The 16,248-nt window shown below is 37.8% G+C and overlaps 1 protein-coding gene and 1 long non-coding RNA gene across 2 annotated transcripts in view; one reads left to right on the plus strand and one right to left on the minus strand.

The window, feature by feature from the left end:
• fat4 (FAT atypical cadherin 4) overlaps positions 1 to 16,248 on the minus strand; it is a 163,276-nt gene that overhangs the window by 20,073 nt on the left and 126,955 nt on the right. Inside the window, exons 7-9 of the mRNA XM_004911117.4 lie at positions 10,355 to 10,535; positions 7,485 to 7,732; positions 874 to 5,223 (exon numbers count right to left, since the gene is read on the minus strand). Of these exons, the coding sequence (XP_004911174.2) occupies positions 874 to 5,223; positions 7,485 to 7,732; positions 10,355 to 10,535 (4,779 nt within the window). The remainder of the gene's footprint in view (positions 1 to 873; positions 5,224 to 7,484; positions 7,733 to 10,354; positions 10,536 to 16,248) is intronic.
• Positions 12,770 to 13,895, plus strand: LOC116410922. The gene is made up of 2 exons (XR_004222756.1): positions 12,770 to 12,930; positions 13,118 to 13,895. It is a non-coding gene; the product is annotated as an uncharacterized LOC116410922 (long non-coding RNA).

The following is a 16,248-nucleotide window of genomic DNA, read 5'->3' on the forward strand; positions in this document are numbered from 1 at the left end:
CTGCTGTGTAGCCATGGGGGAAACTGAAATAGGGCTAAATGGCACAAGTTACATAGCCAATAGCAGATAAGCTGTTTAGAATACAATGGGGTTCTACAGTATATATCTATTATCTGCTATTTAACCTATGCCATTTAGCCCTGTTTAAACTGCCTCCATTAACTTTACAAAGGCTCAATGTGAACGTGAAATGTTGCTGTACTGGTCTGTGCCAATAAGCAAATAAAGGCATTTTAATTATATTAAGATTCCAATTTAGACTTCTGTCCATCATGAAACTGCTACACATCAGCTTGTTTATATAAACTATAATAGTGTTTCTTAAGCAAACAAATGGCTTTTACCAGTGCAGGGCAACTCTACATAATATTTGAATTTGTTTTATATCTAAACTTGTTTAAATATTTTTTAGTGTTATTGTTTCTTTAAAAGGGCTCATTTACCATTTCCTAATGAGCACTATGGAAAGCAAAACAGGACCAATGGCCTTTTCAGGCTGCGCTCTGCATCTTACACTGGATTATTTCAGAGCACAAAGGCGTCAGGCACAGGGGAACCCTACATACAAGCAGGCAGTAAGTACAGGGCTCTCCTGCTTACCACATTGCTCTCTAGCCTGCATATCTCAATGATGCTCAAATAACAGGATGATTACTGGGATGCCCTTGAGCTACCCATGACCTGCACACTTTGAATTAGTACTGACAAAGTAATCTTTCTCATGTACCATCTGTTTTTTTCCTGATCCTCAGTGTTATTTCCCCAACATTTCTGTTGTTTCCCAAAGAACCCTCTTTTTTATACATTTCATTATTACAATATTGCCCATAAGAAACCCATGCTGACACTAAAATTTTGCTTTAGATATCCTACCTGTTGAGCCAGCTTTGCAGACACAGTTAAAGCCTCCTGGGAAATTCTGGCAAACAGCACCATTTTTGCAGGGGGTAGAGAGGCACTCATTGATATCTCTCTCACAGGCGATTCCAGTAAAGCCATCTGGACAGCTGCAAGAAAATCCTCCTACCAAATTGTGGCATGTCCCACCATTATGACATGGAAGTGGCAGACATTCATCAATATCAGTTTCACAGAATTCTCCTTCATATCCTGGCATACATCTGCACATGAATGTTTTAAGTGGCTCATTTGCCACAATAATTACAGGAACGCTTTCCAGGACTTTTGTTAATGGGCTTACAGCAAGTCTCCTCAGACAGCTTCCTCCATTATGACAAGGGTTATAAGAACAAGAATCATGATCTACAGATTCTATCCATACTCCACTTTGCCTGAGCAGGATTTCTTTGATGCTCTCAAAAAATGTACCAACTCCACTGGGATTGACATATTGGTTACCTCCTCTTTTAACAGCTGTCATTAAAAATGTTCGGTTATTTTCTTCATATACTCCATAGATTTGTACTGCAGTTCCTAGCCCAGTAAGCTGTGAACTAGCAATGCGCAAGAAATGCAGATAGTGATTTGTTAAGAAGTCCTTTACTGTTGCTACATTAAGGCGAAGAAGGACACTATTATCAATTGTAGCATTACTGAACCCTGCAAAGAAGACTCGGACATTGTTAGTTACAGGACTATGTAAACCATCACTGCTGTGAACTGTTAAGTCAAATGTCCCATCGGTTGATCTTGATTGAGAATTTAGGTCACAACTGTCAGCTGGAATATTGAATAGGCTTGTCACTCCTGAGGTTAGAGAACAATGGAAACTATCCAACACATCTGGGTCTTGAGGCTTTACACTGCCTAGAGTTCCACCAGGAAAGAGGTTTCCATAATAATGTACAAAAATATCCACAGCCCTGGGTTCGGAAGGGTTGTCATTCTGATCTGTCACCGTTATGTGAACAGTTCCCGTGGAAGACATCTGTGGAAACCCTGAATCTCTTGTGACAACTGATAAGAAAAACTCATTGATTTGTTCTCTATCAATCTCTCTAGTTGTGGTGAGAATTCCTCCAGGGCTGAGGCTAAAATAACTGGTAGCAGGCCCAGTACTGAGGAGATAATAACTAAATGGACCTTGATTTGGAGGAAGGTCTAAATCTGTTGACTGTAAAGTCATCACATGTGTTCCTGCTCTGTAGTTTTCTTTGACTTCTCCTTTGGTCGTAGACAGAGTTGGTCCATTGTCATTGATATCATCTAAAGTAACCAAAAGAGCAGCACTTCCTGTAGCAGATGGTGATCCTGAGTCAATGGCTAACACTGTAAGGTTATACAGGGGGGTCATCTCTCTATCCAGTTCTGTGGTAACAGTGACCTGCCCTGTTTGTGGATTAATGGCAAAGGCACCTTTATCATTTCCAGAGCCAATAAAGTATGAAAATCTGCTCCAGCTGGGAACGGAATCAGAATCAAAGGCACTTACAAAAGTAACATGAGTACCTGGGGTTACCCCTTCACTGATCTGAACATTATATACTTTTAAACTAAAGACAGGAGGATCATTGGCATCAAGTATAGTAATGTTAACATTTACTTCATCAATGTCAGCCCCTCGGATACTTCCAACATTTTTAGCTATAATTTTCAAGGAGATTCTTTCTTCTTTTTCCCTGTCTAGAATGCCTGACACTGAGATCTTCCCTGTCTTCTTGTTGATCTGGAAACCTTTTTTCCTGCTGCTGCCAAAGATTAAATAGTGAACATCTCCATCAATACCTCCATCACGATCACTTGCAAACACTTCTCCAACAACAGTACCTTTGGGAGCAGCTTCAGAAACTTCAAAATAATACAACTTTGATACAAATCTGGGCACATACTCATTGGCTCCCTCTAACTGAACAGTCACTGTGACAAAACTACATCGCTCCTCATCAGGCACATTAAATGCTTTTACAGTTAGATGATAATGCTGCTTTGTTTCATAGTCCAGAAAGCCTTGGGTTGTGATTATCCCTGTGTTTGGGTCGATCACGAAAAGATCACTATCTGAAGACTGCACAGAATATGCAATAACTGCATTTGGAGCAGAATCTACATCTGTTGCATTTAAGCGTATCACAGTTGTCCCACTTGGAGCATTTTCCATAACACTAGGGAAATATTCATCAGCCTTGAAAATAGGAGGATTATCATTTACATCTTTAACGTAAATTGTAACAACACAATAGCCTGTCTTTGCCACCCATCCCCCATCAACAGCACTAATGGTTAAGTCATGTTTTTGGCACAGTTCATAATCCAGATTCTTTAAAAGAGACAGGGCACCTGTGGATGCATTAATAGCAAAAAGGCCAGCTTCATTTCCTGAAGATATATTATATGCTATTATTCCATTCATGGAAGCATCTCTGTCCCTTGCTGAGATGGTTCTTATAACAGTTCCTACACTAAGGCTTTCCAGAACAGTTACACTCACATGGCTTTGAGAAAATTCTGGGGTATGATAATTTTCCTCAGTGACAGTTATATTAACCAGTGCTTGTGATGACAAGGGGGGGTTGCCTTTGTCCTTAGCGAAAACTTTAATCATATAGTTCTTATTAATATCCATCATTAAAGATGAAGCCACTGTAATCCAGCCAGTCTCTTTGTCTATTTGGAACTTTCCATGGATGTTTTCAGTTGATAGAGAATATCCCACTTCAGAATTAAGTCCAAAATCCTTGTCATCAACTGCTGTGACCTTGATTAATTTTGTTCCAATTTTAGCATTCTTTGAAACAGGAGTAAAGTATTTTGTTGACGAGAATTTGGGGGCATTGTCATTGCTGTCCACAATATTGATTGACACTGTAGTTTCACTCATAATAGGAGGACTGCCTCTGTCAGAAGCACTTACAATAAAACTGTGCCTGTTGATATTTATATTGCCTGAAACACTCGGGTTTTGATACTTTAAATGCTGCTTATTAAAAATTTCTCCTGTAGTCGAGTTGATTCTGAATAATTCAGACTGGGATTTAATAAAGTAATATACGTGCCCATTGAGACCCTCATCTGAATCTGTTGCAAATACTTGGGTTACTTTGGAACCAATGTCCAGTGTTTCTGGATAGTCTAAATAATAGGATGGTTTACTGAATCTGGGGGCATTATCATTAACATCAGTTACAAATATTGTCACGTCTGTGCTTACTGTCCATCCAGAATCATGTGCAGACACTCGCACAATATACCGATCATTATCCTCCCTATTCAGAGGCCTGCTTACTGTAATAACTCCTGTATTGAGATTGATATGAAAAGGAAGGCTTGTATCTGCAATGGTGTATCGACTAATTGCATTTGCACCAGCGTCTTCATCGGAAGTAGTAACTTGTGTAACAAAACAACCCAAAACAGCATTCTCAGCAACAAAAGCACTAAATATCTGAGAAAATCTTGGAGCATTGTCATTGTCATCTAAAACATAAATAATGACTTTTACTATAGAGCTCCTTGCAGGGGAACCTTTATCAGAAGCTTTAACAGATAAAGTATATTGAGATGCTTTCTCTCTATCTAGTTGTCGGGTGTTTCTAATCTCACCATTAACTCGATTAATACTAAAAAAAGCCTCTTTATTACCATCAAATATTGTATATTCAACCTGCCCATTGGAGCCACTGTCTTTATCCTCAGCTGAAATTGTCAGTATTTTGCGTGGGGACAGATTTTCAATTATTTCTGCTATAAAAGGGTCTTGTTTAAACTGTGGTTGATTGTCATTGACATCCAAAACAGTTATTTCTAATTTCTCATAAGAAGAAAATGGAGGAAAGCCCATGTCTCTTGCTTCAACCCAGAGTTCATATTTTGGCATGGTTTCAAAGTCCAGTGGATTTTTGATATACAGTTGTCCATTTAGTTCATCAATATGAAAGGTGTTGCCAAAATTGCCACTAGCAATATAAAAAGACAAGGAGCCACCTCTTGATGAAGAGCCAAAGATGGTTGAAACAAGCGTGCCCACTTCTTGATTCTCTGGAAAAGTGAAAGTCTTGCGATCAGCTCGAATCAGTGGGAAGTCAGCTTTGTTAGCAAATCTCACTGTCACTGTGGTTAAGTCTGTCTTAGAGTTGAGACCTCCATCTCTAACATGGACTGAAAAGGTGATTTCAGAAGCCCCCTCTATTGCACCTGCAGTTCTGATGGCACCACGTAGTGGATCAATGTGAAATTTTTCTGAATTTCGACCCTTCAGAGAAAAATGCAACTCGGCATTGGAACCAATATCTTCATCTGTTACTGTCACTGCAAACACGAAAGAGCCTAGAAGCACAAAGAGAAGCAGAATGGAATTATTAATAGAAACCGGGCAAGGGAAAAACAGCACTACTTTAGTTCTAGAGGATAAACATAACTACACCATAAAATATCTGCCAGATATATTTTATACAAAATGTTTAAGAGCTATCTTAACTTGTTGCTGTCTTAAAGTCTATATTCCATTTATTTAAACAGATAAAAAAAAGACAGAAGCATTTTTGACATATGAGTAACCCTCAGTCAGTATTTACATAGCACTATTAAGTTAAGTAGCACTTTACAACAACAAAAAACTATAAACACACAACAAATTAATGAAAGTTTGCAAAAAATGAAACAGGGTAAACACCCTGCTTTTCATCACAATACACACACTAGTAGCAATAGTAATATATTTGCATTTGTATTATTTAAATATTGCAATTTAATGTAAATACTTATGACTAAAGAATGAATACTTAACCAACTGATAATGTATATCATATTATGTGACCTATTAAAGAATCCTACCAAAATGCAATATTCATATTAGTAAATATTGTCATTTTACATCTTTTACCTTGAGCCACCGTTTAGTGATGGGCTGTGTTCCCTCAGAGATCACCTGACAGGAAATAATGCAGCTCTAACTGTAACAGGAAGTAGTGTGGGAAGAAAAGACAGAGCTCTGTCCATTCATTGGCTGATATAACTAAGCATGTATGTGTGCCCATGAGTTGTGTGTGAGCACAGAGAACCTACAAGCCAGGGAGGTGGTACTTAGTAATTAAAATGGCAGTTTTTCTATTAAGGGCTATCCAGTAGCACATACTACTAGAAAAGTAAAAATAGTTTATTTAGATTAAACAGTATTTTACATATGGGCTGGTTTATGTGATAAGTTTTTATAGAAGGCTGCAATCGTCAATGTCTAGTTTTCCTTTAAGTGTAATGTTGCACACACAGTGTCTCTGTTGTTGATGGTTTTGATTGATCTTTCTTTTTAAGGTTAAATAAGTGACATTTCTATATATTTCAATAATGAGAAAAATATACAACCATAGCTTGTGCGCAGTTCCTTCATCTTACCCTTTATTCGTGCCAGAAGGAGTTGCCTTGCTGTTTGCTTTACATTATTAAAGTACTTCATTTAAATACAAATATCTAATGGTCAAAAAAGGCTCATATACTTAACAGTTAAACACATTTTCAGGAGAGATGTTCAACAGAATATCATAGAAGAACTGTATCACTTAATAACCAACTATGTCATCCAGTCTGCCCTTATAGGCGCTGATGTTCAATTAAATCAAGAGAGAAACAAGCCAACAATTCTGCAGCTGATTCCATCACATATCTTGAGTCTGTAGCAGTGGGGCAGTGTTTTAGACTGGGACGCTATCTCAAAACACTTTCCTGCTCAGTACTTGATTCTGACAGTGACAGAAGATGTTCGTAATACACTTAAAAGCTTTTTATCTAACTGAACACAGCCTTTTCTGCATTTTGTGAGTTGATATGCATTTTAAGTGTTTAAAGATTTTAACTGCATTGTCATGACACATCCACAAACCTTAAAGCTGTTTTTGGTTGTTGTGTCATATATCTACAATCTCACCTCGATGGATTTTGTAAGAGACTCCCATTAGCGATCAAACCAAGGTAATCAGCTAATTCTCTCAGCTTTTTTAATGTGTTGAGCGGCAATAATTAAACAAAATCTTGTGGGAAGGGCCTAGTACCTTCAGGTTCTAGCTACCTAGGAAAACTCCTGTTTCCCACTGCCGGGCATAAGCCCGTCCTACACGCACCGATAATATTGTGCGATATTTGTTGCGTGTATGGCGGCTTGACGAGGCGACCGATATTGCAGAAGGCTGTGGATATCAGTCTACTCAACGATCGGCCTACTCATCGATCGGCCAGGTTAAAAGATTTTGATTGGGCGCCATTGAAGGCGCCCGAGCAAAATCTACGTTCAGGTCTGAATCCAAAGAAGGAGGTCGAATTTCTATTGTTTCTACCTCCATATCTGACGAATCAGCCCTAAACGTCAGTGGAGGGTGGGAACAATCTTTAGAGAGACCAATGGTCGTACGAAAGATCAAAGTTGCTACGTGTATGGCCTACTTAAGTCTCCCACACAACTTGTATGCATGAGGCCATGGAGCAGGAATGATGGCCCTTGCATGGCAAGGTCACAGTTTTTTTGCCCTAGTAATTTTTGAGGTGACAGTGCTGAATAATATTTGGGTCATACATCAAGATACAAAAATGTTGCTTACCTGCTGTTGTGGGGGAAGGGATGTGGGTCACATAGGGGTGATGCAAAAATCTTGGTGGATTATCATTTACATCTCGAATATTGACTGTCACGTTTGTTGTGCTTGTCAGGGGAGGACTTCCTCCATCAGTGGCAATGACTAGCAAGGTGTAGTGGTCCTTCGCCTCTCTGTCTAACAGCGAGCTGCTGATGATCTGACCAGTCGATGGGTTAATCGTAAACTGAGAATTGCCGCCATTGAGGCTGTAGCTACATTAAAGCAAAATATAACATTATTATTCCAAGTTATTATAAAGAAATGTGTCTTAATGCTTTTTTATTTATATGTCACCATTGCTGTTACGGAAAAGAAAGCCTTGCTAAGCAAAGCATAAAAAGGAAATGGCCTGTGAGAATTCATTAAGATAGGAATATTTCATTAAAGCATATTCTGCTGAAATAGATTTAATGTAATATTAATAGCACTTCTGCTCCAGATAAGTCCCAGTGATCATTTCAAATGACTTTAATATTGCAACTATTAGGACTAGAATCTCATCCTTAATGCATTGCTTGCAAAATAAACAATTTATTTTATGAAAGACGTGTTACCCAGTAAAGGATTTCTATTCAACACCTTATGATCTAAAGACCTCTACTTTTAATTAACTTTTTGGGGGGTTGGAATCAAACACTGAAAGACAAAAATGCAGCACAAGGATGCTTGGAAAATGCCAATTGCTTGCCCTTCAAAACAAAAAAATCAAGTTTGATAGAAGGTTTGTGCATGCTTTGTACCTACTGGGTTGTAATAATACTGTACTGTGCATGTATCAGTGCTGATCATTGCTGTTTCAATTAGCTTTTAGTAGACTTAAGGTAAGGGGATCCAAATTACAGAAAACCCCAGGCCCTGAGCATTCTGGATAACAGATACCCATACCTGTACTGTAGGGTACAACGCAGAACATATGCAGTCGTATTGGTGGAAGCGCATAAGAAAAGATAAAAATATATATAGTGCAAATCAAAATGATAAAAAGTTGAAGAATTTTGAAAATCCTTTTTTTTTTTTTTTTTTTTTTTTATACTATATAACGTGAGTGCTTAATCAAAACACCAATGCTAGATAAAATGACCCCAAACCTGTATATATTATGACACTAATTTGATATCTGCTCACCAGAACAACTTATATAGGAGCATGTAGAGTCATCCCAACCGGGCATTGGTTGAAGAGGGTTCAAATAACACAATTCATGTAGGGTAGAAGATGAAACAAAATATAGCGTAAAATCGTTTAATATAATAAAATCCTGCGCAAATGCAGGCTACTTACAATGTAGTAGTAGGTATAAAAACACAGAGTAGAGGAGTCAGTGGTAGCCCAACGCTACCACTGTGTTTTTATACCTACTACTACATTGTAAGTAGCCTGCATTTGCGCAGGATTTTATTATATTAAACGATTTTACGCTATATTTTGTTTCATCTTCTACCCTACATGAATTGTGTTATTTGAACCCTCTTCAACCAATGCCCGGTTGGGATGACTCTACATGCTCCTATATAAGTTGTTCTGGTGAGCAGATATCAAATTAGTGTCATAATATATACAGGTTTGGGGTCACTTTATCTAGCATTGGTGTTTTGATTAAGCACTCACGTTATATAGTATAAAAAAAAAAAAAAAAAAAAAAAAGGATTTTCAAAATTCTTCAACTTTTTATCATTTTGATTTGCACTATATATATTTTTATCTTTTCTTATGCGCTTCCACCAATACGACTGCATATATTCTTTGAGGCTCATCCTAAAGGGAGCTAACATCGGGAGGAAGCAGCATCTCATCTATATTGATTCCTACCACATTGAAGGTCTATATACACGGATCCTTTCATCAAGAAGCGCTGGATTATGAGTGTTCATTCACTCCATAAACATACAACGCAGAACAGTTGCAGTCCAGGAATGCCATATAAAAGTATGGGACCTGTTATCCAGAATGCTCGGAACCCAGGGTTTTCTGGATAAGGGATCTTTCCGTAATTTGGATCTCCATAACTTCAGTCTGCTAACAATCATTTAAATATTGAATAAACCCCAATGGGATTGTTTTGCCCCCAATAAGGATTAATTATATCTTAGTTGGGATCAATTACAAGGTACTGTTTTATTATTACAGAGAAAAAGGAAATTGTTTTTAAAAATGTGAGTTATTTGCTTATAATGGAGTCTATGGGAGATGGCCTTTCCGTAATTCGGAACTTTCTGGATAAGGGGTTTCCAGATAAGGGGTCCCTTACCTGTAGTAAAATATACAATGCACATAATAGTCCAATAATGTTTTAGTATTTATTCAAGTACAGTATAGCTGAATAAAATGCTATGCACACAGAGCAGTTCTTTTTAGGTTATTCACATATTTATAAACTAAAGCTTCAATGTTGCTAATTATCTGAAGCAACAGTACCATCTGTTCATTCACAGGGAGAATGATATGTGCTCAAAATACTATGCTACCCTATTAAGCCAATTTAGGGTGCATAAACGGAACATAGTAGTCTGTTATTATCAAATAGTGAAATAGTTAACAGAAAAAGCCCCTGTATGCTGAATTAAGGAGCTTGCTGTGAAAATGAGAGCCATCATGAGAAAAAATGGTTGAACTCCTTTAGCACTCAGTAGGTAGCACTCTGCCTGTCAGAGTTGCTTAACATCCTCATTATACTGCTTAAGTTAAACCTGTAATGGCAAATATTTAAAATGATGGTTTGTCACATGAAGAATAGTAGAGCTGTCAGAGCAAAGTGATGGGCAGATAACAGATGAACAGATTTTCCAACATGATGTGACTAATGGTGAGAAAATTAGCCATTTTATAGAGCTTACCGTATAACACCATTCTGGCCAGCATCGGAATCCGAGCAGTTTACCATGAGAATATCTGTTCCTGTCGGGGCATCTTCTGGAATAGTTATAAAGTGGTGGTTTAATGCAAATGTAGGTTTGTTGTCATTGATGTCTTCCACTTGTATTGAGATGGTGCCTGTCCCAGTTAGAGCTGGAAATCCTAAAACATAGGAACAGAAACATGCAATAAATTTAAAAAAAAAAAAAAAAAGTTTCAGAAAAATTCCAACTGAAACAGCCCTTTTGTTGTCTCTAACAATATGATAATATAATAATGACATAATAATACAGTAATGTATTTGATTTATGTATATTTTATTTAAATGTTCTTTGCCTGTTCTGGCTCTAATAACATATCACTACACAAGCACAAAATAGAAGTCATTAACAAATACAAGTGCAGTTTCAGATACAATTTGCAATGTTTTTTTACCCAGAATACAGAATTTTTTGATCCGCTGTGTAATGGTGCATATGTGTGTCTGTTTTGGATAACGGAATTGAGTAATTTCTGATATCATGAGTCAAAATTGTTCAGCTTGAAGTTGGTGGTAGTGCCAGGTTTCCCCTAAAACAGGAGGTGGGACTGACACACTGGTGTAAGTGTAACTATACTGAAGTGCAAGGAGCTTTTTTGTAATTTAAATGTATTTTTGTGAGGCCGCAACTGCAAATGTAGTCACGGATGTACCCTATATACAGGAGATATGGTGCTACACTAGAAACCAGACCTAAATGTGCCCCACACTTCCGCCAGAAGTGATGTCATTTCCACATGTGCTTCCCCACCCAAGCTCTGCCACCAGATTTCCATATGTTTCATCTGGGGAGGTGTTTTGTTTTTTAAAAAATATTTTATATAGGCACCCAAGGGCCTCCCACTAAAGCTGCCGTCCTAAGCACAAGTGCTGATATATAAATATAAATGTTTGTGATATATAAATAAGCCCCTGAATATAGTTGTAAATGTGCTTCAGAGAAAAAAGTAACTGGAAAATGTTTATAAGTTAATCAGATGTACAAATACCCAATATAGTAATACATACATTCATAATTCCAGCAGTGGCATTATGTACAGAAAATTAGCTACTAAAAAGCATTTTTGATTGATAATTCTATCAATCTGGTTAATTTCATTCCTATTTTCTTTGGAGTATAGTCAAGATCCCTTTACTGCAGAAATGAGACAGTCTTCTTGATTTCATACGTAATGTGCTGATTACATTAAATATAAAATATTAATTTCCAATTTCCCATTTGTCAGCAGCAATAAACTTCAAGGGGGTACAAAACCTGTAATTGCATGTATAATTAAAGAGAACAGAATTGGGGAAGCTGATGGTTTGTGGAAGTGATAACACTTTCTTTTTTCACTACCAATTTCATTCAAGTCTATACCATGTTTCCTCTGAACTTTGTTTTACTGACAAGACCAACTTTAAATTGGTTAATGATGTGAATTTTGTAAACAACATTTAATTACTTTATATGCTGCCATATCTTTTCAACACTGTGATTATTCATATTCTGCTGCCTATGCATGAAATTGCAGCTATTCACTTGTATTTTCTATACCAGGAGATGCAGTATCTGTGTAAAGCTAATTGCAGCCCCAAATCTATATTTAATACACTGTGTTGGGGTTTACTGACACCTGTTAACAGTGCAATATTATGTCCTTGCAAACCTCCCTGTCCTTTATGATAGCCCACTTTAATATAAACATCTGTTCAGGTTACCCTTATCCAACAATAGGGTTATATAAAAAGGACAGGGAGTGCCAAACTATAGATCCCCACATCTGTACATAAGGGGGCATATTTATTATGCTGTGTAAAACTAATTCGCCGAAAAAACGGAGTAAAAAGCTGTGTAAAATAAATGGAAAAGATCGCCATCTGAACGCCGGATATTACGCCGTTATTTTCCATAAGTTCCGGTGGTAGAAAAAACGCATAAAACAATTACGCCATTTTTACACCATTTTTACACGGCGAAGCCTGGCGATGTGTGGCGAATTTTCTCGCCGTTTTTTACACAGCATAATAAATATGCCCCAAGGTTAGGTGCGCATAGGTCTTATGCATGTATATGTACAGTGATTATGCAGATATGTACACCCAGGCTCCTACTTCAGTGTAGTATGATGGTCAGTCTGGGGGGGGGGGGGTCGGCACTGCACAAATTCCAATACATCACCAGAATTAATAGGCACAACAGGACCATGTAATGCAGGGATCCCCCCTGTGTTTATTTAGTAAAAAAACTACATTGTGTGTTCCTTCATCAGGATGCACATACAGTATAACAACACAGGTCATGGAACTTCACAGTTGACTTCTAATATACATGTATGGGACCTGTTATCGTACTTATATCTTACAACAGGGGCAACACCAATTTTCAGGCCCCCACTGAGCCCTTGGACAGAAGACAAACTGCACACTTTTGAGATCATTAAACTACAATGAGCCTGATTATGAACCGTACTCTGGCACCCAGATTTCGTTTTTGGATTGCACCCTAAGAATAAGTCTAATATATAAAGAATATATGTAAGTATCAGCAACTACATTTGTGTAAACTATTTTGAGTGTTCTATTTATTCAGGTATTCATTCATACTGATGAACTCACAGTAGCTACAGAATGTTTGTCATTGTGACAACTATACAATGTTTTGGCTTGTAGAAGGCACGCAATGCATCATTTCTAACAGCATACAAATCTCATTTTCCTCCAGGGAACTCCTCTCACCTTTGCCTGACCAGTGCATGACATCCCACCCAGGAGAGCCAACCCTAGGGTCATCTGCATGACCACGTTAAATGATTTGGTACTTTTAAAGGTTACAGATCCATGGGAATGTTTGCAGTGTGCTTACAGCTCAACACGCTATTTGGCCACTTAGTCTGCTGTTGTCACAAGGAGTATTCAATGCGTTAGGAATGTTGGAGAAACATCAGTGGAATACCAGTATCAGATAGAGAAGGAGGCAGCTTGCACAATTTCTCTGTATGTGCCCACACTGTGGATCTAATACAATAAATATTTTCTGCAACAGCCCTCCAACAACACAGCTTTGAGCCTGTGAGCCCTAGGGCACCCACTATAGGGGTTCTGCCTTACAATAAGTCAATTTCTTGGTCATTTCAATGGCAAAATGGCACATGACATATTGGTGCTACTTACACCCTTGAAATGCTGTGTGCAACAACCAGCAGAAAAAAGGAGGAGGGTGGGCTGCCCACATATGGCAACTTCCCATATAAAAACATCTGCATATTATTATTTTAGTTTATTTTAAAATGTCCAGAGTTTTCCTAGCATACAAAATATAAAGCAACCAAAAGAACAAACAGAGCATCAAACAAAAACAAATGTTTAGCGGCAATGCCCGTGAGAGCTTACAATCTAGACTATTTATGCATTCCTACGGCAGCAACGTGTACTGCTGGTTTATATAATGTGTATGATGTGTTAACTAAATAAGCACTGCAAAATAAAACAATTGGAATATTTCAATTTGCACATTTTTTTCTGCACATCTAATAATATTTTAGATTTAAATATTCTAATGCTCTGATAGCATACATACAAGTCGATCTCACCTATTCATTAATAGGTAATGGTATATAAAGTTTATATATGTTTGTATATATATGTCAGTAAGTGTGTATATATATGTGCACTGGGGTTCATTTGGAGGGGTTGAACTTGATGGACTTTTGGTCTTTTTTCAACCCAAATTAACTAAGTAACTATACAGTCCTGAGAACATAAAGGGGCAGTTTTGCTAAATATTGATTTGGAGAATCCAAAAGAATTTTTAACAATTTGGCATTTTTCCCCAGTCCTTAAAACTTTCCTGACATTCAGGAACAATTTGAAATATTTATCAAATAATTTAATGATTGGCTCAATGTGTTCAACTGCTTTTGCACTGTGCTGTGGGGTATTAGAGCTCAGTGACTCTGATCGGGCATATTTTTGACCAAGCTGTTGCTGAACCTACCTGCCTGCCTGGCCCAGTCTGTGCGTACTCGTACCTTCTGTCTGTATAGACTTAAAGGAACACCAAAAAATTAAAGAGCTTTAAAGTAATAAAAATATAATGCACTGTTGCCCTGCACTGGTAAAACTGGTGTGTTTGCTACAGTAACACTACTATAATTTATATAATAAGCTGCTGTGTAGCCACAGGGGCAGTCATTCAAGCTGGAGAAAAGGCACAGGCACATAGCAGATAACAGATAAGTTCTGTAGAATACAATAGTGTTTTATCTGTTATCTGCTATGTGCCTGTGCCTTTTCTCCTTTGAATGGCTGCCTCCATGGCTACATAGCAGCTTATTTATATAAATTATAGTAGATTTTCTGAAGTAAACACACAACTTTTACCAGTGCAGGGCAGCAGCACATTATATTTTAGTTACTTTTATACACTTTCATTTTTTGGTGTTACTGTTCCTTTAACTACCTGTTCAACCTTGATGTTAATCTTATTGGTAAGGTATGTCAACAGTTAAAGGAGGCTGGAAAACCAGACATGGTAGATTAAACTGCACATTGTGAATTCTGTGTAATGTTCCTGGTATAGAGTGTACATGGTCTGTAAACTAAGGTATGAATGAGCCCATATGGACATTTGTTCCTCTGCTGCCTGCTCAGGAAACAATATTAATGAAACAACTTTAATTGCTACAAACAATGCATGTATTATTTCCAACTTTTCTGTTGTATGCTTGCTTTGGGTTTAAAAATGCAAAATAAAAAAAGGACAGGCAAGCAGGCGGACACCTACATTCCTAAGGCCTATTGGGCTACTATCATGTATGACTTCATATATGACTATGTAAACAGGCTGTACCCAATGTAATGCTGAACAGATGTGCAGAATTAGACTGAATCTGTGTCATACAAATGCTCAATGAACATTGCTGTAAAAGAGCTGCCATAGGCCCCCTAGTCTTCAGGTAAGCATAGCAGTAGATGGTATACCCTGGGCTGATATTAAAATTTTAAAACTGATATAAATATGTACATTTATATTTGTTTATTTTTATACATATTAAATATCATGTGGATAGATTAAACTTAAAGGACAGCTGTCTTTTTATAAACTCAAATGAATTATGTAACTATGAATGATGCTCAGTTGGTGTGGAGGTCCCCCGCTTACTGATTTTATTCATGAAACACTAGTGCTCTTGTATTGCAGCTTATTGGCCAAGAAGTAAATCTGAGTCTACCAATGACCTAACTGTATGTTTTTCACCAGGAAATACAAAGACCACAATTCTGTGAAGCAGTAAAGGTGGATGGTCGCACGAAACGCCACACACCGTTCAGGGCTGAAACAGCAGATATGGAGGTAGAAACAATAGGATTTCTACCTCCTTCTGCCGATTCAGCCCTGACAGCAGATTTTGGTCAGGCGCCTTCTATGGCGCCTGATCAAAATTTTCTAACCTGGCCGATCGGCAAGTCGATCCTGCGAGAGCTTCCTGCGATATCGGTCAACTCGCCGACATGCCATACACGCACCGAATATCGTACGAAACGAGGTTTCGTACGATATTATTGGTGCGTGTATGGCCAGCTTTAGTCTGATCAGTCAAATCTGGTCTGTTGTGTGAGGCCAATCTGTACCATAATCCAGCCACTGAAGTGTGCCTGTCTAATCCCCTCCAATATCATAGTGAGTGACTAACTTTTTATTGTGGGTTCTTAATTCAGCTGCATAAGATGGGTGCAAACTATACATTACTAACAAAGGGAATTGCTGAAAGATCATTGAAATACCATATACTGTATGTGAATTTTAAACAGGAGATGCAAGGCAATGGGATTTATAGGCAGTATAGCAAGCTC

This window comes from Xenopus tropicalis, chromosome 1, assembly GCF_000004195.4.
Source record: "Xenopus tropicalis strain Nigerian chromosome 1, UCB_Xtro_10.0, whole genome shotgun sequence".
Taxonomy (NCBI): Eukaryota; Metazoa; Chordata; class Amphibia; order Anura; family Pipidae; genus Xenopus; species Xenopus tropicalis.